Source organism: Passer montanus, unplaced genomic scaffold (genome assembly GCF_014805655.1).
Source record: "Passer montanus isolate IOZ18808 unplaced genomic scaffold, ASM1480565v1 scaffold150, whole genome shotgun sequence".
NCBI lineage: Eukaryota > Metazoa > Chordata > Aves > Passeriformes > Passeridae > Passer > Passer montanus.
In genome coordinates this window covers 897,848-920,340 of record NW_024362052.1, presented here as the reverse complement: position 1 = coordinate 920,340, position 22,493 = coordinate 897,848, and the positions used below count along the sequence as shown (strand labels likewise).

Genomic DNA, 22,493 nt, shown 5'->3' with positions numbered 1-22,493 from the left:
GATGTCATGGTCACCCTCTTGTTTGGGACAGAAACCATGTAAGAAAGTCTGCAGCAAGCATCCTTTCTTGGAAGTGGCTTTCCCACTTCCCATAGCTGCCATGTGGTCATGATTTGATTCCATTTGGAGATAAGTCCTGGCTAGGAAAGCTCCCACCTCAGCACTGGCAGCAGTCACTGTGGGAGTAACTGCAGAGATGGCTCAGAACCCCCATTCAGACCAAACCTCCTTGAATTGCCTTGCTTAGGGAAAGGAAATACGGGTAGTGGTTGCATCAGAGGTGATAACTAATGTCATTGTGGTGTGTTTTGGGGGTTTTTGGTGGGTTTTTGAGGAGGATATGTTGTTAGTGCAACAAATGTGTTCACAAAGGCCAAGCAGACCCCTGGCTGGCTAGATGGAGCTTCCAACAGAAGGGTTCTGATGAATGAGACCCTGGCAGCTGGGTTTTGGCAGTAAGCCTGAATGAAGTTGCTGTGTTGAGACAGCATGTGAAGACAAGAAATTGGATTAAATGGAACGAGATTAAGGAGTGTAGCTCTGTCACAGATTGCCGTGGGACTGGCAAGCTGCTTGTGGTGTGTTTTCAGGTAAATGAAGCCAGAGGGGGACTCCTGAGGGGGACTCCAGAGGGGGAGTGGCTTCACAGTGACAAAGGACAGGGTTGGATGGGATATCGGGAAGAAATTCTTTGCTGAAGATGGTGAGTTGCTGGTGCAGGTTGCCCAGAGAAACTGTGGCTGCTCCATCCCTGGAAATTTTCAAGACCAGGTTAGATGGAGCCTGGAGCAACCTGATCTACTGGCATGTGTCCCTCTTTTCCCATAATATCCCATGTGCTTCCCATGGTTTTGCTGACTGGAGCAGGAGGACATGGGTTTTTTCTTTGAGGAGTAGTGGGTCAATGTTCCTGGGTCACTCTTGTCTCTCTGTTCATTTTGACCTTCGCTGTTTTAACATCTCTTGGAGCTCTAATCATGTGAGGGTGAAAGAAATAAATAATCCTAAATATTTATTTTAGGTTTTTTTCCTTCCAGGGTAACAAAAGGAACTTGCAATTACTGTCTCTGCTCTCTCTGTTGCTGTACTATTTGTCTCTCAACCCAGCTAGAATATTTGATCCTCAGTGTATCCTAAAGACGTGAGGAGTGAGAAAATATGGCTTAACAGAAACTGGAACAAGAGTGAGAAATTCTAGGGGCTTGTGTGTGCTGGAAGGATTTATTTTTGACTTCAAAGCAATGTAGACACTCTCCAGAGTAGACAGCTAGGTTTTGAAATCATGGAGAGAAACTGGAGGGAATCACCGGGGTAGCAGTTTGCACAATGTATAACTTGTAGAAGAGGTTGGATATCATAAGTAAGAGAAAAAGAGCATTTGGTGCTAAATTTTGATTGTTTGATTGTAAATATGTGGAATAATTTGGAATAATTGGCATTTGCACTAGCAAAGTAAGATTTTGCCCACAGTCTCTTCCTGAATCTAAACTTACATTTAAATCCCCAAATACTTGCATGCTTTTGTTTTGAAATAGTTTGCATATCTACATTTGCAGTGGAAGTTGTCTGTCTGCCATCAGTTCTGCAAATTCCTATTTTCACATCTGCTTAATCTCCCTTGGAAATGACCCTGTTTATTTAAAAATGCCACATGCATGTGCCTGCACTTGTCATGGCAGAAGAACCCTTCATTAGTCACAGAGGAGCTGCCTCTTGTCTCCTTCACTGTGTGTCAGAATGCTGGTGCTTCCACAGGTTTCTGCTGTTGTTTGGTCAAACTAGCAGTATTTATTGTCAGAATCCTTCAGGAGTGGAAGGTGCCAGCCTCAAGAAAACACTATAAATGGTTTAGGTTGTAAATAGAGAAAAGGCAGCAAGCTTAACACTGAGAAATAGTGGCTTGAAATGCTTTCTACCTGTTAATGTATAGAAAATCACCTCAGTTGCTCAGTTAGCTTCCTGCCTTTGTAACAAACTCCGAGCAGGTGTTGGTGTGTGGTGCCTTTAGCTTGTACTTCCACTCTGGACTATGTTCCTGTAGATGTGTCTCTCTGTTGGAGCTGGGATCTGTTTTGTGCTCACATCAGTGCCACCCCAAGGGGCAGGGCTGGTTTCTGTTTCTGCTAGAAACCTTGCTTGTTTCAAACGTAAGGGCTGGGCCCAGGACAATGAACCTTTAATCTTTGACTTTGGATTCCAAGTAAAATGTGACTTCTTTTTTGTTTGTTGGAAGTGATTTGGAGTATTTTTGTTTTTTGGAATTACATGGCCTTCGAGCCCAGGGCAGCATACGGTTGTTGGAAGCACAGCTGTTTGCAAGTGGAAGATGCTCAGGAATCTGCCTGCCTTGTAGTGTTCAGCTGCCAAACCAGGGAAATCCTGGAAGACAGACCAACCATCAAGAATTTTAAAAAATACCCAAACGTGCTTAGATCTGTCATTTGTGACAGATTATTCCTCACTTGCTTATTGCCATCCCTTTTTCCAAGGATATGGAGATGTGAAGAAACACATCTGTGCATGTTCACAGCTACTTTCCTTTGGCAAATCCTTTGGAAATACAGGCTGGAGTATCTCAGACTCGAGCTAATTGCACAGGCTTTAAACTTGGTTCAAGAAAAGCTTTAAAAATCTGTAGGAGTTGGGGCGTATGGGATCCAAGGAGTTTCAGGGCATTTTGATTTGTTTCAAATCCTTTTTTTATTACCACTGTTTCATCAGGACTGAGCTATTAAGGCTTATTTCTTGTTCCTGTGTTGGTTCTAAGCTACTATTTCAGCATGATTTCCCCCAAGCTGGCAAGACAGAGTTCCTAAATGGATAAACATCTTTCTAGGAGCTGATGGTGTTTTATTCCAGTGTAGTGGAATAGCATTTTGGAGACAAACACTTGAATTGCTGCAGAGCATCTAGTTGTAGAAAGTCAGAAACATCAGAAATTCCTGCTGAGATTGGGACTGGGACTGGGATTGTCCCCTCAGGCCTGGAGGTTTCTGCCAGTCCAAGCTAGGAGCTGTGGTCGAGCGGACATTTGGTCATCCAGGGCTTTCTGGAAGGGCAAAGCACAAGGACAGCAAAACAAACCCCTGGGGAGAGGGAAGGCAGGACAAACCCTGGGGAGAGGGAAGGCAGGACAGACCCTGGGAGATGGAAGGCAGGACAGACCCTGGGGAGATGGAAGGCAGGACAGACCCTGGGAGATGGAAGGCAGGACAAACCCTGGGGAGATGGAATGCAGGACAAACCCTGGGTGATGGAAGGCAGGACAAACCCTGGGTGATGGAAGGCAGGACAAACCCCAGGGAGATGGAAGGCAGGACAAACCCCAGGGAGAGGGAAGGCAGGACAAACCCCGGGGAGAGGGAAGGCAGGACAAACCCCGGGGAGAGGGAAGGCAGGACAAGCCCTGGGGAGAAGGAGGGCTGAGCAAACCCCGGGGAGATGGAAGCAGGACAAACCCTGGGAGATGGACGCAGGACAAACCCTGGAAGATGGAAGCAGGACAAACCCTGGAGATGGAATGCAGGACAAACCCTGGGGTGAAGGAGGGCTGAGCAAACCCCAGGGAGATGGAAGGCAGGACAAATCCTGGAGAAGAAAGCAGAACAAACCCTGGGAGATGGAAGGCAGGACAAACGCTGGCGATGGACGCAGGACAAACCCTGGAGATGGACGCAGGAGAAACCCTGGAGATGGAAGCGGCTCTGGCCGCGTGCTGCTCTGGGCAGATGGCAGCGGTGCCTTGGGCTGATTTAACGCTCCGATATTCCTGCTCCGCTCCCCTGCCCTACTGCGCTCTTCCCACAGTAATTGCCTCCTTGCCATGAACTCCCCTGACCTGCTGTGCCTGCTCTCAGCGCTGGGGTTTCACTGTGCTTGGCAGCATGATGAGCTGGGTGTGATGGCTTGCAGCTGGACTCCATCCCCGTCGCCTCTCCGCTGTGCAGCACTTCCCACAACTGTAGGAATCCATAGGAAAGAGGATGTCTCAAAGTTCAGGAACTCCAGAAACTTGGGAAAATGCATTCCCTCATTCAGGACTTGTGGCTTCTTGAGTAAAACCCAGAGGGGAGGAACATTGATTGAAAGGGAGGCGATGGGGACGGAAGTAAAGTGTCAGTATAGTGGAAGATGATAAACTCTAGAAATTCTTTTACACGTCTGGTTTGCTTCTCCCTGAAATTATCCCTCAAAGCAAATGAGTACTTCATCCTTACTTCCCAGTCAAAGTTTATGCAGATGGTTGCTCAAGCTCCATTTATTTATTCTTGTTTGTTTTTATAAATTCTATTAATGGGGCCAGATTTGGTCTAATGATAGGTTTGTCTCATTTCCAAGTCTTTGTGTCTCCTTCTCTCTCTCCTGCCTACCTTCAAACACAGACTTTGGGCCTTACAAATTATGTTTTGGCCCCTTAAGATGAGCCTTCATACCTCAGAAGGGATGTTTGGAGCTTGTGAGGGTTTGTACCCTAAAAATGAGGTTTTTAATCCAAGAGGCAAAATATTGAACTCAAGAAATGAGGCTTTGTGACTCAAAAATGAGGTTCCTAGGTCTAAAAGTGATTTAGACCCTGTGTATGAGGGATTGGACACTCAAGGTGTGTCTTGGACCCTAAGGATTGATTGGATGATGAAAATGGAGCTCTGGACATGGTAAATGAGGCTTTGGGCACTATAAATGGAACTTGGAGCTATATCTGTTCAAAAAGGTGGAGGTAATTTAACTCTTTTTGGCTCATAGGAAGTGTTTGTAGGCACTTGTTGGTGACTGAAATTAAATTTGTGGTGTTTGTCTCTGTCCTCTGTTGAGGAGCAGGTTGCAGCAGGTTATCAGATAATTATCTGATATGCAAAGATGAAAGGAAAGTCAATCCCATGTGTTGTGACCATTCTGCAGAATTCCTCACCCTCCAAGCTGAGGAGAGTTGCAGTGAGTTCAGGCTGGCATCTGAGTGCCCTGTGATGTCACCTAAGGTGCCTTCTAGAAAAGGAGGACTTCCCTGTGGGGCCTCTCTGGAACAACCAGCAGGAATAGCCCAGAATCCCTGAGCTGTGAATTTAACAACTACCCCAGGCTGGGCAAAATGTGTACCTGGTACATAGCCATGAGTGGAAAATATGGTGCTCAGAAGACTAGGGTTGTTATTAGTCTCTTTTTTCCTGTCTTTAGATTGGAGACAATATTTGAAGGTAAATTAAGAAACATGACAGTCTAGTGTGGGTGAGGCCAGGTGAGGAGAGCATCCTCTAGGAAGGGGTTTAGGAACAGGCAGCTGGAGAGAGTCTGCCTGGAGACTTTTCACAAAAATTCTCCACTTTGGTTGCCACAACTTCAGACTTTTATTTATAGTTTATTTCTGTGGAATGTTGAAAAATCATTCTGTACAGCAAAGCACAGGTTTACATGTAATCCCTCCCTTTTAAGCAATATATTTAGGGGCTGAAGCTGCTCTTGCAGATCAGTGTGTGGTTAAAAATGGTCTGGAACAAAGGGCTGGTGGTTGGGTGCTGCTCTGGATGTATCTTTTGTAGCTGGTATTTGATCACACCTTGTAGTCCTGGTGATGCATTTTCACAAAACACTGCTTTTAGGGCACTTGGGCAAAGAATTTCCTTTCTGGGTTTTTCCCTCTTTGTTTCCAAAACAGCAGATGCTTCTTAAATGTTTTCATTCCTGGAGGCTCACAGCTGACAGTTTATAAAATAGCATAAGCTTATTAAAATGACTAAGTACAGCCCTTTTTTATGGTTTCAGTAATGAATCCCAGATTGTATAACCTGTGTGGACCCTCAATAACAAACCCAGACAGTCATGTCCTGTCTCCACATGTCACCTGTGGGAAAGTGTGTCCCCCAGGAAAAGAAAGCAAACAGATACTGAAATAGTCAGGGTTGTCAACATTCAATCCTTGTAGCCTCTCTCCAAGTTCTCACTGATGGTGGAGTGAATTTGGTGATGGTGGTGCTGAATTTGTAACTGCCTTTGGTAGGGTGGAGGTACAGGAGCCATATTCAGCAATGCCTTTCTGCTGTTCCATGTTTATTCAGTGCTGTACGTACTTGGAGCTGGAATTTAGCCTGCAAGGCATGTGGTCTGATGTTTACAAAGGGGCAGTAAGCAGGGCTGGAGAGCAAGCACAAGGTCATTGAGAAAAAGAGTTGGTCTGCTCTTTCCTATTCTTTGTTTTTTCTCAGGGTCACACTGCAGGTCTGAACATTTTGCTCCCATCCAGGCTTTGAAAGAGTCATGGATAGAAGAGTCAGTTGGTTCCATCTCTGGCCCCCGTGTTTCAGCAGGAGCTTCTTGAAATGATGGATAAAGTGCAGCACTATTGTTCCTGTTAAAACAATCTTTGCTTTCACTTCTGTTTTAAATAGATACTTAGTTTTCATTGAGAGCTTCTGCTGCTTGGCTGAGAACTTCAGTAAATTACAACCATGCAACACTAAATCAGCTTCCCTACCTCATAAAAATCCCTTTGTCATTCGACTTCTTTGGTTTATATGTGACCAAAGGTATAAAACTACTTCTCCTTTTCCTTTGAGAGATTTTACCATAGTTTGGGGTTTTTTTCCCTTTGTGCAAGGATGTAGAACCAATCTAAAACTATGAGTTGGATAGAAGTATTACTAGCTTTGGTGCTTCCCAGCTTTTGATCCCCAGAGTATTTCCATTCAGAGGAAGCTGCATCAGTTCTTTGTGCTCCTCTGACTTCTCCCTGAGGAGATGACTCCTCTCGTGCATAGTTTGGGTGAGTTTTCTGTTGCTTTGGAAGAGTGATGATGCTGTGGCATCACTCCTGGCTGTTGTGTACAGGCAGCAGATAAATCAGTATTTCCTTTGTGTGCCACTATGGAAAGGGTGCTGCTGACATCCAGATCATGAGATATTCACATTTGGGCATTATTTATTCACTTTATACTTTTGGAGTATTCAGCACTTGAAGGTCTCATTTCCCCTCCTCTGAAGGTGATCAGATGTCCTCACTTTTTGTTTTCCTTTCCACATTTTAGAGGAATCTATGATTGGTGGCATCCCATGACTTCTGGATCTGGGAAAACACATTTACTGCAGAACTGGCAACCTCTGCTGTCTCCTGTACCATTTCTCCATGAAATAGTTCCCAGCAAAGACCTGCTGTAGCTGACACAAAGACAAAACTTGTGCTCAGTAAATATTTCTACAGAGATTTGCTGGGACCAGGGAGGTGCCTGACTGCTCTGAGCATGTTCCATGCATACTTTTCCCTCTTGAATAACTGATATTTTAAACCCACAGCTCCTTCTTTAAGGACAAAGCATTTGGTCTGCCAGCTCTATGCAGCAGTTTGCTATTAAAATGGTTTTCCAAGAACAGAAAATAGAGACCTATTTTTCCACATAAAATCAAAGTTTGTTTTTTTCTCTGTGCTTTCGTGTAACTCTTAAGGGCTTCCATTGAGTTTTCTTAGATTTTCTGAAAGGGGGAAAAAGAAAACCCAGCATTTGGATCAAAACCAAGCATGAGAAATTTCGGCATAAAGGAATTTTCTTAAGGATGTTTGTAGAGGAGACTAAAAACCTTAATTCCAGTACAGTGCAATGACCCAGTAAATGCTGACATTTTCTTTTCTTCTGTGCAAATTCAACAGGAACTTGGTTAATTTGATGGCTCTTCCAAATGCCTTTTTCTCCTTAAAGTGGTATCAGTTAGTATGTTGAGAGACTTCAATTCCTCTGGGCAGATGATTTCCAGTATTTTAGTAGGAGTTTGTCTAAGAGCCTTCTAAGTATTGCCCATGGTTTGGAAGAGGGTATTAAACATTCCTACCTTTTAATCTGTTTCTGAATCTTCTGAACAAATAAGACTTCTCTTGACAGAAGATTTTTGTTTTGATTCAGAAATCTGGTACTAATGATTGGTCACCAACTGGTGCTGGGTTAATAATTCAGTTGTCAAGTCTCTGTGCTGTGTTCAACACCCTTCAAGGATGGAGCATGAAATGATACAGGAGCTCTTGCTTTAATTCTGACATGCATGGCCAGGTTAAAACATGGACTAGAACATGAATTTTTATATCACACCGATCTTCCAGAGATGGAAAACAAGCTGTGGAATTTCTGCTGTGCCTCTGGGAAGCACTCCAAGGGTGCTGGAGCTGGAGTGTTAGTAAGTGGGGATGTTTTACCCCAAAACTGTGGTGTTTTCCCAAAGCCAGACACCTCCATGGAGACTGGAGGCCCGTCCATGGAGGAGGAGGAATTCCATCTGCAAACCTCCTCCGTAGGCACCCGGCAACTGGATCAGCAACATCTGTTTCTCCCAAATGCATGCAGTACTGCAATATTACTTTTTTCCAGCATTCCTCTAATGTGTAGTATTTTTTCATATGCCAAGTATGTCGAGGCCATAAATACTTTAGCAGGCAGAAGATGTGGAAGGAGGGAAGTATGTCTGTTTGGATGCCTCTCCCCTCCCTGCCAGGGGGACCTGTCAGAGTCTGTGAGCACGCTGGGACTTGGGATGAGGGCCTGGAGTGACAGGACAAGGGGGATTGCTTTCAGCTGGCAGAGGGCAGGTTAGATGGAATAGTGGGAAGGAATATCCCTGTGAGGATGGTGTGGCACTGACATAAGCTGAAGAGTGGCATCATGGGCAAACTCAACAACTTGAGAAGCTTCTAGAGGATTTTTGGAAAGAAACCCAGAGAATCGGTTGATTCTTGCCAAAATATGGAACCCATGCAGCATGTGAATTAATATCCACCCAAGGAACTGAAGGTGTAACCCTGGAGCTACACAAACTTGGAATCGGTGTCCACCCACTGTGGCTCAGTTTTGGGGGAGGCTGGCAAAGGGAAATGTGCTGCAGGCAAAGCATACTCCTTTGCTTTTATTTTTCTTCCAATAAATCAGGCAGTGTTCGGTGCAACTCCAAAAGCTTTTTGCCTTTGGATTGGAAAGTGGAGCAGCAGGTAGGTGTGACGCAGGTTTTGCACAGTCACCAAGCTGAACCCACCTTAAGCCAACAGAGAGGGTGAAAGGTAGCACTGTTTGGGGGCTGAATCGGTGTTTTCAGGCGAGGCAGCACCTCTTTTATAAAAGCATGTTTCTATGGACTCCTTAAGGAGCTCAGACTGGAGGGCTGTCTCCAGAAGCTGCCCCCTCCCCATTCCAGGTCCCAGGTGTTTGTCTTGGCAGGAGGCAGTGTCTGCTCAGCCGGGTCTGGGATATTAAATTGAGGGAACACAGAGCTCTTGATGCTTTTCAATAGGGCTTCTATTTAGGTAGGGGCAGGATAGAGCTGTCAGGCACCTGTGATTGTCCAGCGGGGAAAAAAGAAGGCATGTGGAGTGGGGGAGAGCCCTGGCAATGTTTTCTGGTTCCATCAATAGAATGGTGAGAAGAAAGTGTTTTCTGGGAGGTAGAGCCTTGTGCTGGTTTGACTGCTGAGTGCTTTGCTGCACTCCAAGCATTGGTGGATGGAGAAGTCAGGGATGATACTGGCTGAAACGACATGGGATGGCACAAGAAACCTCCTGAACTGAACTTCCCACAGGTGGAGAGCCTTGTAAGAGATTTTGCTACAAGCTGAATGATCCATGTGTGGCCCAAAGTCAGAATTAATCCAGGTATCCTGATTCTGATACTTGGGATAGTTCTCATTTTCCATATATATTCCAGATATGTATTTCTGCATTTAATTTTTAGGGTGTATGGGGTGGTTGATTCATTTAGTTTCCACAGAATGGAAATTTAATTTCAGTGGCCTTAAGCTGAAGGATGAAAGGTTTGGATTGGGTATTAGGAAGAAATTTTTCCCTGTGAGAGTGGTGAGGCCCTGGCACAGGCTGCCCACAGAAGCTGTGGCTGCCTCTGGATCCCTGGAAGTGTTTGAGGTCAGGGTGGATGGGGCCTGGAGCAACCAGGTCTAGTGGAAGGTGTCTCTGCCTGTGGCAGGGGCTAGAACAAGTTGGTCTTTAAAGTCGCTGCTAACCTAAACCAGTCCATGATTCCATGATTCTGTGTGGGAAACAAGGGGAGTCTATTTTGGATGCTTGTAGGAGATGCAAGTGGAAGCTGAAACCGGACCATGGCAGACTCCTTCTTTATTGGTTAAATCAAACCTCTGTTGGTCTTCATGAGAGTGGAGGATACTCAGCTTCTCTTGGTCAAATAAAGGCTTTTGCTGCCCTTGTTTTGAAGAATGGCAGGGGGAAGAGAAAACATGTGGAGAAATCTCCAGGCTTTGAAATTCTTGATGTACAGATCTGTTTCCCTGTGTTGGTGCAGGTGTTAGAATTGATCTTGCTCTTTGAAGCAAGCAGTTTCATCCTCCTGAGCATAGTCTCTCCCATAAAACAGGACACAGGTAGTTCTCCCTTTTCCCACTGAATCCTTCAGTGTCCTTGGGTTGGAAAGTAACTGCCTGGCTCTTTGACACAAGCCTGCTTCACTCTGCTGAGAACTGTGATCTTCTCATGCTTCCCTTCTAGGTAGGGTCCAACAGCACAGTCCATGTTTGCACCTGTGTGTGACTGAAGGGGTCTCAAGTGGGAACCACCTTCTGGAGGGGAAGGGGATTTTGGCATCCTTAGATCCCTGTGTTCATTTCTGATATTTTTCTTGCTTGTTTCTTGCTAAGGATGACTATTTCATGTAGCCTCCTGCTGCTGAGCAAGCTCCAACCTGCTTATTAATCTGCTTCCACTTATTGACAGCCTGCTGTGTTTGGAGATGAATGTAGAGCCTTGAACATGATGTTAAGTTTTAATTTTTTAAGCTTATATCTCCCCTTGGAGACATAAGCTTAAAAAATTGAAACTTAACATCACATTAAGTTTCATTTCAGCTCTTCCCTGTGAAGACCCAGCACGTGGTGTTTCCAGATTACTGTGTATGACAGAGGGATGTGCAGATCCTGAGACAGAGAGAGGATGTCTGTAATACAAATGAAGGTTTTCATGTGGAGAGATGCAGGGAAGCTCTGTGCATCTTGAATTCCCATATTGTGTTGCTGGTTTGCTTAAAGCAGCTTTACAGATCTGTTCTCCCACTGTTCAGAGCTGGTTTAGGAGAAATAGCTGCTAATTAACGCCTCGGCTCCCCAGGGTGTCACATCAGTGTTTGAAAAACTCTTTCTTTGCTGTACAAAGGCATTAAGGACAGTTTAAAAACATAACTTACAGCATTTTCTTCTTTCTGAGAGATTCTGTGTCTTACTAAGTGTTCCCAATACAGATACCAGCAGAGGTTGGCATGGAGCCTGGGAGCAGAAGGTGAGAGCATCCTCTGGCCTCGTGGTGTTGACCATGGCGTGGTGGGATGGGTTTAACAACCCAAATCCTTTCCTACTCTCTGGTGATCAGTTTTAGAAGCACTTGATAATGGCCATCAGTGTGACTGCTGAGCAAACTTCCTGACATTTTGAGGGTGGCCTTTCCAAAGCTCACCTGGGAATTAAGTGCCTCACCCATACTGCAAACTGCTAGAAAGGGGGGCATTTGACTTCCTAAAATACTTTTGGAAATCCCACCCATAATGTTTAATACTGAAGGTAAATGTGGTCATTAATGGACACTTCACAGCTCTCCGTTGTGCTCTCTGAATGAAGGGCTCTTTCCTCTTTCCCTACGAACACCCCATGCATATTTATAGGGAGTCATGTTCCCCCTTAAATACTGTTGATTTTGGCTCAGGAACTGATTCCTTAGTTTAACTTGCCCTTGTAGGTTATTTTCTCAAGGCTTTATATTGTTTCTTATTCCCTTATGCTTGTCTGCATCTTTTGCATTTTGGAAAAAAAAAAAAAGTATTTTCCAGATTTTGTTTCTTCTATGGATTGTCCAGTAAAGGATATAAGGGGTTTGGTTCACTCTGCACCATTTCTTCTGGATCGAGGGGGACAGGAAAAACTGCAGAGGTGAAAGGAATTAATGCTCTGAATTAATGCTCATTTAGACAGCTACAGATACTGGGGGACCTGGTAGATGCTGATGGGACCTCGGGCAGGTTTCTTCTGGATTCTCCCCTGGGAGAAGTGAGTCTGTAGCAAAGCCAAGGGGTTAATCCACTTCCCTGACATCAGGACCACCATCAGGTGGTGCTAAGGACAGGTTTATTCCAGCCACTATGCCTCAAAGGCTGCTTTTGGATTTTGGTGGTCTTGTTGTCTTCCCTCTTTCACAGAATCCTGAGGATGCCTCTGGAGAACTCCACAGTAGCACAGATTCCAACCTGCCTCCTTCAGTGGATGGAAATTTTGAATGCCATTAATTTAGAAGAAAAAAGTAGTAAAATTAATAGCATTCCAAGATTGGAGACTGCTTTCCTGGATTGCTCCATCAATGTGCTTTTGTGGGAAAAAGAAATAAATTTCCACTACATACTTCTTTCTTGAAAATCCACCACAGCATTTTCTCCAAGGGAGTTTTGAAAAATATGTGCTCCAAGCACCTCCCTGGACATCTCTCTGGCTGAGGGCAAGGAAGCACTGGGTTGGCACTACAGTTTACAGGGAAGATTCACTTGGAAATGCATAGCCTGCTTCTGCCCCTTCTTCTCCATTCATTTGGAAAACTTCAAGCTCTTTTTATTGGTGATTTTTTTTTTTGGGGGGGGGAAGAAATGTATGGGTTACAGTAGTATTGCAAGCGATTTCTGCTTCATTCCTCTTGGTAGTTGTTTTTAGAGCCTCAGGCTGGATCTTTAGGCTCTAAAATGGCATATGGACATGTTTTCTCTCTTCCTTACCAGGCTGGAATGATAAGAACTGATGAGGATGAATACTTCATTGAGCCTTTGGAAAGAGGCAAGCAGATGGAGGAGGAGAAGGGAAGAATCCACATGGTGTACAGGCGGTCGGCGGTAGCGCAGCATCCCACCGACGTGCTCCCCGATGTGCACACAGGAGGTACAGTACCCCATGGGATCTATTCCAGGTGACTCCAGCCAATGGGAGCTTTTGAAGGAGGCTGTGCAACTGCTGTTTAAAGTTTGGGTCCTGTTTCTTTCTCAGTAACGGCAAAATTGTGCCAATTTTATTGTTTTCCTCCTTCCGCTGGTTGCTGTGAAAGGTCTGAAGGCAGTTGTGTTGATCGGATATATTTTGTCACATCCAAGAATTCCCCTCTGCCTTGAAGATGATGTGGTTGGTCCATGAGAATAATTACCATGTCTGAGAATAATTATCATGTAGTTTAATCCATTTGCTTGTGTGTCTTTTTAATGTTACACAAATCCTCATAAGCCAGGGCATTGCACATTGAAGGTTGAGGGTTGTGAGGCTCTGGATGAAAGAGCAGCTCTGCACCCATCAGTGCTCTGCCTTTATTTCAATATCATTCAGCTTCTCACATTCTCACTGTGTTTATGTTGTGTTCACATATTGTTGAAACTGGAAGGGTTTGGGAAAAAAAAGAAGTATTTACAATGCGCAGAACTAGAGGTGCTTGGCTTTTGGTACCCCAACAAGGCCATTCCAGTTTAGCTCATGCATCTGGGATGGGTTTAGCCTAGAAAAGAGGAGACCTTCTCTGAAAGGAGGTCAAAACTCCCAGAAGGGAAGTTCTAGCCAGGTGGGATTCAGTCTCCCAGGTAAAAAGTGACAGATCAAGAGAACAGAGACTCACATTGCACCAGGTCACGTTTAGCTTGGATATTAGGAACGATTTCTTAATGGAAAGGCTTGTCAAGCCCTGACACCGGCTGCTGAGGGCTGTGGAGGAGTCACCATCCCTGGAGGCATTGAAAAGTCATGTAGGTGTGGCACTTGGGGGCATGGGTTAGTGGTAGCCTTGGCAGTGCTGGGGGAATAGCTGAACTTGGTCTTGGAGGGCTTTTCCCTGAAGATTCCTGAAGGTTAAAGCAAGGTGCCCAAGCCTGTGGAGCCTGAGGAAATATTTGTAGTGGTTGAGTTGTCTGGTTGGTATGAGCTGCATATGAAAGCGTTTCTCTTTCTTCTCTGTCCTTGCTCCCCCACACCGAGCTTGGGCTCAAGACAGCCTGCTTATGCTTTGGGAGCTCAGCCAGCACACACAAAAGTCCAAGTTTTCAGTAACAGATGACTCAACAAAACAGCCATTAAGATAAAAAATACTTAAAATTGTTGCTGTCAATGCAGGCATCACAGAACTGGAAGCAGTGTGGCAGCCTTTCTCGGCAGTGACATGGGACACGCTGTGTCATGTTTTCCCTACAAGTCACTTTTCTGAGAGGGAGGCTTCCAGCTCTAGCTATGTGGAAGGAGCTTGCAGTCTGACAGGCCATCTGGAATTCCTGAAGGATTTCACAGCATTTGGGGATTGGTTGGACATTGCTCAAACAGAGCAATTATTGGACAGAATGAGTGTAGGAGTTGTAAGTCGAAAAGCTGCCATCCTGAGGGCAAGGTTTGAGCAGTGATCACAGTGCTGAGGAGCATGGATTGGTTGCTATCTGGTGCTCTCATGGAAGTCAGCACACCTACCCACTTTTTTCTCTATTTCCTTTAGGGCTGTCCCTTTGATGAAGCTTGCCTGAGCTGTCTTAAGTGGGAACCAGAAATTTGTGGGGTTCTGGGGAAGATACTGGGATGCCTCAAGCTGCTGGATAGCATGGGTTCAGCCTTCCCACCCTGGAGCAGCACCCTGTGCTGATTTCTGTTGATGGTATCCATGGCTCTGGACAGCCTCTTTGGGGAATGACAGTGGCAACTTGCATGGATTGTTTTCGTAATTTGCTTTGTATCAGGAGACTGGTTTCTTTAGAAGCCTTACATGATACACTCAAGAAATCAGATTGGAAGTCCTGCCCCATTCCTGTGGAGAATTTTTCTTTGTGTGTGTACACAACCAGTTTAGGCCCTTGAAGGATTCCTTCATTAATTATTGCCTTTTTATACCTCTGTCTTTTCAGTCATTTTGGTGTGAGTAGGATCTCTTGCATATAAATGGACCTGAATATTTGGGGTTTGCTTTGATACCAGGGAATTGTAGATCGTTTTATATCTTCTATGCTTAGAAAATGCCTCTGCTCCCACTCAGTGGTATCAGGGAAATGTGGATAATTTTCCATATTTTGACAGGCTGTTGGCAGGATTGACTATTTGCATGTCATGGGTAATCTGTCTGCTGAGTCAAAGTATCTTGTTTGACAGTATTCCTTGGAATCTGATCTTCCTTTTGCTAGGTGAGGCAGTGCAGGGAAGCAGTAGGGCTTGACCACTAAATGTTAAAATATTTTCATTAACCCAAAATCCTTCTTGGTCCTTCTGGTGTCCATTGGACCGGGTGTTTGCTGGTTTCAAGTGCTGGGCTCAGGGTAGCTCCCCTGGACAAAGGAAGCTCTTCCTCTTCTTCCTCCCATGGGAAATCCCACCTATTGAAAAAACACTTCAGTGCAGTGGGATGTGACACTGGACATTTGTTTTTAAGCTCATCTGGGATGAGCACCTGGTTAGGCCTGGTCTGGGAATCATATCAGGGAGCAGGACAGTGTCTAGAAGTCTCCATGGGTGGAAATACACATGACAGTCTCCTGCCAGCTTTTCCATGTCAGATTGTCCTGGGATGACATTTATAAGCTCCACTTCCCCAGTCATTTAAGTCTTGATCCTAAAGACACTGTACATCTGCGCTTCTCATTTGGGTTGAGAACTGCAGGTAGTCAGCATTCATGTTGTGTTACTCCCCAAAAATGTCTCTTAAATCAAAAAATGCTTATCCTTAAGGGCAAAAAGAAACAAAGGCCAAGTGTCCATGTTGGGGGTGAAGGATCTGAGGGACAGAGAGGGAATGAGCTGTGCAGACAGAGCTGAAAGGAACAGAACAGTATATCAGACTGTCATGTTAAAACATGCTTTGAATAAATCCTTACCATTTTCTCACCAAAACAGCTTTCTACTCAGGAATGGAAGGAAATGCTCTCAGGACAAGCCTGAGTTTGGGAGGTTTTAGAACTATAACAATGATATTCCTCTGTCTGGGTGGGATGAAAAGAAGCTGCTCCCTGTTAATAAGCTGGGAAACATCACTGAAATGTGTGATCATTAATCTTATTCCTTGAAAGTGCTTAAGACACAACAGAAACAGGCAAAGAACCTGTAGAATTTGCAATCAAATTTGCACCTAGGAGGCCCTCTGTGCAAGTTCTACTGAATTTGGCTCAGGAGTGTAGTAAAATAAAACCCAAGCTATTGTTTCAGAAACGTAAAAGCCTGATCCAAGTCTGATGGAGTCAGTGGGAACACTCCAACTGACAGCAGTGGGATGATGAGGCAGGGTTTGGATCATATGCTGCTTGAGCTGATAACTGAGTATTCAGTTTATCTTTCCTCCTGTTTGTTCCTTTATCATTTTTTCTGTGCACTTCTGTATGGTGGAATGATGACACCCAGCCCTGAGCTTAGTGGTAACACAGCGTGGTAATGTACTCGCAGCTTTCCTCTTTTATCCTCCTCTTCACACCATAGTATTTTTTAAATGGCAACCTATTCACCCTGCAAGCACTTGAGATGAAAGTATTTTTGTAATTACTTCCTAACAGTGGGAAACAAGGAGTAGGAGCCTTTATCTCCCAGCTTCCTTTCAGAATTTTCATTTTCCCCGAAGAACCAAAGTGCCTGTGTGTCTGATGGGGTTGCCATGGCGCTGGCGTCGAGTGTCTTTGTCCCAGGTGGGAAACATGTAGGAGGAAGAAATTATTTGGGAATTACTCCTGGTTGCCTGGGAATGAAACCCTGGAATAGAAGGTAGAAGAGTGGGAAGACTATTGCCTGCTTGGGAGAGCTCCCTGTGCACTTCCCCAGGCACGTGAGTGGTTCTCAGGCACACTGTCGTGTCAGAGGGTGTTTGAGCTCTTTCTCAGCAGAATTTCTCATGACCTGTGTTCTGGTGGAGGATATTTTTGATGCTGCAGAGCCCTCCACACAAGTTTGTGCATCAGAACAATGGGGAAGATGGAAATTATTTCTGTGTAGACTCATTACAGCGTGTTGTGTAACATCCTCTGTTCAGTATGGACATTTTTATATAAACACAGAATCCCAGTGTGGTCTTGGTTGGAAGGGACCTTAAGGATCATCTTGCTCCACCCCTTGCCATGGACAGGGACACCTTCCTCTATCCCAGCCTGCTTCAAGGCTCATCCAACCTGGCCTTGGACACTTCCACAGATGAGGCAGCTTCTTTAGGCAGCCCCTGCCAGGGCCTCACAACCCTCAGAGGGAACAATTTCTCCCAAATATCTGGCCAAAAGTCTCTCTCTGGTAGTCCCCCAAGAGAGGGCCACCAATAACTTGTATTGATAGCAATAACCTGCATTGTCTAAGGACATTGTGTTCTTTGTCCAGCACTTCTGGAGCTTTTGCTTTTAATTTAGCCTTCTTCTCTTACATGGAAACTGAAGTGGATTCTCTGAAGTTCCTCACTGAATACAGTTTGTTGGGTTGGTTTTTTTCTTAATTTTTTTTCAGGTAAAAATTTGCTTAAGGAAAAGGTAATCAAATAGAACAGGAAGAGCACAGTATGGTATAAAAGAAAAGGAGCATTGGTGATGGATGTACAGGAAGCAAAGGGAAACACAGACTTTATAGTGAGGAAAAGCTTACAATTTTGTGTTTAAGAAAGAAAAGCCTGAGCAGGAGTGGATCAGAAGGTGCTGTGAAGTGACTGATGTGCACTGTCTGTGTCGGGGAGGTTGTGCCTGATCATGAGAGCAGGAACATCCATCTGCTTAAGTCGTCTTCTACTCTTGGCAATAACAAAGGAAAATAATTTTTAAATAAAACCAAGAATAAAGGCTTCATTCCAACTTCAGGCACCCAGCGCCAGAGTAGTAAAACACACAGAAAAATCTGTATGAAGGGAAAATTGAAAAAATGGAGACAGGTCAGTACATTCAGCTTGCAGCCATTCCAAGGCTCCTACCGTTTTCCAGCAAAAACTCCCTGTGCCCCCAAATTGCAAAGGAAGAAGAAGACTTTCAATAAACAGTGGTGCTGACAGAGAGGAGAGGGTTTTAAATATTGTGTAAGCAGCTGGTCCTGTGTGAAGGAGCCTGTTTGGTTTATAGATGACATTCTCAAAGTAACCTGGGAGAGACATGGATCACCCTTGGGTGGCCCATGTGGGACTGAGGACCCTGGCTTGGGTGTGAAGTGGCTCATCTCCACCGCTGACTTGGATCAGAAAGGTGCACATGAGATGGTTCAAAGTGCTTTTTATGGACCAGCACATACGTACCAGGATGGCACTCTCTGAGAATATGGGAATGAGAGTCAGAGGAGCTGCCTTATCAGGGGGAGTTTATGTGAATTAGAGGTCAGGAACCAGAGGAAATGAAGCCTCCCACGGCTTGTGGGGGCTGAGGCTTGTTCATGTGTTTCACATGCACGTCCTGCAAATTTAGGACCGAAATGAGAGCACTGAGAGACTCACTGGGAGCAGAGAGCCTTGTTTCATCAGTCTGTGTTCTACAACAGGCTTTTGGTGGGAAAATGAACTAAAACACAGCAGTTCGTGTGATAGCATAAAAGAGTAATTTCCATGCTGTAAGACTCTTGCTGGACTTTCGCCTCCTGAATTTTCTGCAGTTTTAGCATTTTTCCCCACTGTGAGACACCTGGTTTTTAATGGGTTTGATGCTCAATAAATTCATAGTAAGATCCTACAAACAGCTTCAGAATCCAAGCTGAGGGCAATTTAATTCATTTCTATCTTTGAACATACCTGGATGAGATGTTGGCATCCATGGTTTATGACAGAGAAGGAAAATGCATCTGGTGTGTTTTGAAGGAGCAGTTTGGATGCCATGTCCTGTTTTGGTGGGGTCCATGTGGGGTTCCTGTGGACTAATTCATGCTGTGCACCATGTTTTACACCAAGATGTCCCAGAGCTCACTATCATCCTTGCCTCTGTCCCTTCCAAACGTGGTGTAGATGATAAATACACTTCTCTGGTTTGTCGTGTGTGGGGTGACACAGAGCAGGGCAGCTGGAGCTGACAGGAACTGACTAACATGAGAACATCAGCCTCATACTTCACGTTGCTCCCAGTGGACTGAGTTTCTTCAGATCCATTTCTGGGTTACACAAGTGCATAAATCTTTCCAAAGTGCAATAGTAAAACACTGCAGAGTAACAGCATGATCCAGCTGTTGTTTGCTAAGAAAACAGGGTTGTTGTTTGGTTTTTTGTTGTTTTTTTTTTCCAGAATACCTTGTCTAATCATTGTTTGGAGTATTCCAATAACATGGGACAGGATCAGCCAGCTAATTAGGGTTCTGGAGGTTATTAAAAGTCACACAAGTCTGAGTCTGCAGTTAAGAGTTGGAAAGGAGGGAACTGATGTCTCAGAAAAGCTGACTTCTCATGCTTGGTGACGGGGAGAGGCTGACCTGTGGGAACTCTGTCTTGGATTCCTCCAAATACCATGTGGTTTGGGAAGCAAACCCAGGGAGGGATGAAGAGCTTAGGTGGCTTGTACTTCAGGAGTAGCCAAGGGAAGCATTGCGTTGCTGTGTCTTCCTTTGCAGCATTATTGGCAGGGCTTTTTCTAAGCATTCCCTGGAAAGGTTTGAGGACCTATCCATAGGAGGCATGCCCTTGTGTCTCCTTTGGTATTTTAGCTCTCCACCCAGGTAACAAGCAGGCTGCTGCCTCCCAGCAGCCAGTGACATGCCTGCAGGGAATAGCTTTGTCCTTCCCATTGATCCTGGCAACAGGCTGGGTCCATTAGGTGGCTGGAAAGGGTGGGATCTTCCTTCTTCTGCCATATTTCTGCAAAGGATGCCTAGCAGTGGGCCTAGATATTGGAGAAGTCTGGATTCAGACACTGGCATCCTCCATGGAGGACAGGAGTGGTGGGTTGTGAGTGTGTGTGGAAGTGCACACTTGATTAGCAAGTGCTGTCTTTTTGTGTGAAATTACTATCCTGTAGCCATAAATGCAAAATCTGGATCACAGAGTTTGGATAGCAATTTGTTGGCCAAATAACTGGGTTCTGTAATCCTAGAGACATCAAATAATAAATCAGTACCACTATTTGGATAGTGCAAATTAGAATAAAATCTTCCAAATGCACAGATCATCTTGTGCAAAATCCTAATAATACCTAAAATCTTTCAGATAATGAATTTGCAACTGCAACAGGGTTAAACACTGCGTAAACTGAGCTTTTTTAGCCTGATGAAAACAGTAACAGGTGATGCAAGGCCATCCAAGGAGCTTTGTGCTTTCTTAATGGAGAGCTCTGCTCTGCTTTCCACTTGTCCTCACTAATAGCTCCAGAGAACATAAGGTCACAATTTCCAGGAGGAACAGTAGTTGTGCTTTTCTCTCTTTGACAATAAATCTGTTAGAGGTATTACAGTAAGAGGTAGTAGTAACTCTGTTCATTATTTACAGAAGTCAAATTGGTGGGAGAGGCAGTGATGGGTCTGTGGTTGTCCTTGAGCATCAAAATAACCTGTGGGCCTGAAGGGTTTGGATGTGTTTCCTCCTTTTCCTTCATTTATTACAGCAAAGTTACTGCTGTAATCATTTACTAGTTTAGTGTATACCCTGTTCCCTCCTGTCCAGGCTCTTCTGCACTGTGTCCAAGTGCTGTGGAGTGGTATCCTGAGGTTTGACAAGGTCCATGCAAGCAGAGAGTGAAAGTTTGAGGGGATTTCTGCAGTGTGCAGCATGGGCCAGCTGCACCCTGCCAGAGGGCAGGGTTAGGTGGGACACTGGGAGGAAATTCTCCCCCTGGGGCTGCTGAGGCCCTGGCATGGGATGTCCAGAGCAGCTGTGGCAGACCCATCCCTGCAAGTGTCCAAGGCCAGCTGGATGGGGCTTGGAGCAGCCTGGGATAGTGGAAGGTGTCTGTAACCCAGGAGAAGAGAAGAAGCTGCTGAGGATGTTTTTTAGGAGCTATAAACATAGCTTGAGCAGAATCACTGGGGGTGACTGCAGACTGCTCTGCCAAATAGTGATTGATTTACTTTTCACTTAGGTCTTGGACTTGCTAACCAAGTTAGAGAGCTAATTAGGAGCTAGCTACAAATTAGTGTCTTTTTCCTCTTTTGTTTCTGCATGTAGATTTTAGTTTGCCTTTGAGTACCTGTGATTTGATGACGAAGACTCTTTGTGGGGTTTTTTCCCCTTGCTCAGGGCAGAAAGGAAGCTCAGGGCCAACTCACAGTGAAACTGAGTTCTGATCTTCCATGTTTCCTCATGACATGGAGCAAATATCTCAAACTCTGCTTAAAAATAATGTTTTTTTCCATCACAGGAAAAATTCAGCTGGTGCTTCTAGACTCAGAGCAATTCCAAGTATATCCCTTGCTTTCATTTGATCTGTGGCAAAACCTGTTTTGAAAACTCCTGAGAGGTACCTCAGAGTGAAAGGGTAACTCATTATACTCTGTGGCTTATGAGGAAACTCTAATTGGTATCATCACAGATCATGTAGCTAGTAGCATCATAAGTTTTGTTGATTTTTAGCAAAAACCCTGTATTCCATAGATCTGTGATAGCAATAAAAATCCAGTTCATAAAATAATTTACTACCTTGTTTATTTACTTTTTGAATGTTCAGTTCTAACCAACAGGCAGTGAGTATCCAGAAACCATGTAATTAATTTTTAATCTGTTTTAAGTAGTTTGTCCTAAGCAGCCTTTGAAAATGCACTGCCTTATCCCTAGGTTCTGGTCAGGTTCTTCCATAGCCAACTCCATGGTCTATTTATTCCTGATCAGAGGTGAATTTGCAAGCAGATGCATTTGAGTCTCTGCTTTGTTAGTTTAATGGTATTTCTCAATTTGCTTTTACAGGGTTGATTCTTGATTTATTTCAAGCCCCTTTTCTTAATCAGAGTTTTCCCTGCCAAGAATAAGTAACAATATAGTTTCATTACTTCCAGCACTTCAAGCTTCCAAGTTTCTGATGCCGAGAACATTTACTACTAGAAGTAAAAATCAGTCTTCCTTTAGTTAACAGTACTCTTCAATAGGGAACACAAGGGGAGATGAATCAATTAAAATTTTCTGTTCTTTGAGGGCTCACGCAGCACTGTGCCATGTTGTGAGGGTTAATTAGGCACTTGGTTTAATTGGAGGAAGGCTGATAAAGTTCTGACCTCCTCAGATCTGCTTCGTTTGCTCTTTGTCAAACATGCTCCTTTTTTTTTTTTTTTTTGCTGGCGAGACAGAGTCATCATTCATATTTATTTTTTTACATCTGAAGTTTGTCAGGCTGCTTGGAAAAATGGGACAATGAAAGCCATCTGGGCATCCCATCCACTTCCATTTGGAAACATGTGCCTCGTTGTTAGGAACGTCTCGGCAGCACTGCAGTGAACAGATGTGTTCCCTTTCCATCTCCAGGCTCACTTACAGTGACAGAAATTCAACAGGCACTAAACCCCAAATGCCTGTTTCTTGATCAGCCCCTCTAATACCACGTTATATGGGATGTTTGTTCCCATGTAAAGAAGCCTGTGGCATTTGAGGGAGGAGGCTCTGGGGAAAAGGCAGCGATGTCTCCTGCAGG

The 22,493-nt window shown here is 44.6% G+C and overlaps 1 protein-coding gene across 2 annotated transcripts in view; it reads left to right on the top strand.

The window, feature by feature from the left end:
• The window catches only part of ADAMTS3 (ADAM metallopeptidase with thrombospondin type 1 motif 3), a 63,387-nt gene that overhangs the window by 15,097 nt on the left and 25,797 nt on the right, over window positions 1-22,493 (top strand). For both annotated transcript variants that reach the window (XM_039701976.1, XM_039701975.1), the window contains one exon: window positions 12,738-12,894. In XM_039701976.1, the coding sequence (XP_039557910.1) occupies window positions 12,738-12,894 (157 nt within the window). The remainder of the gene's footprint in view (window positions 1-12,737; window positions 12,895-22,493) is intronic.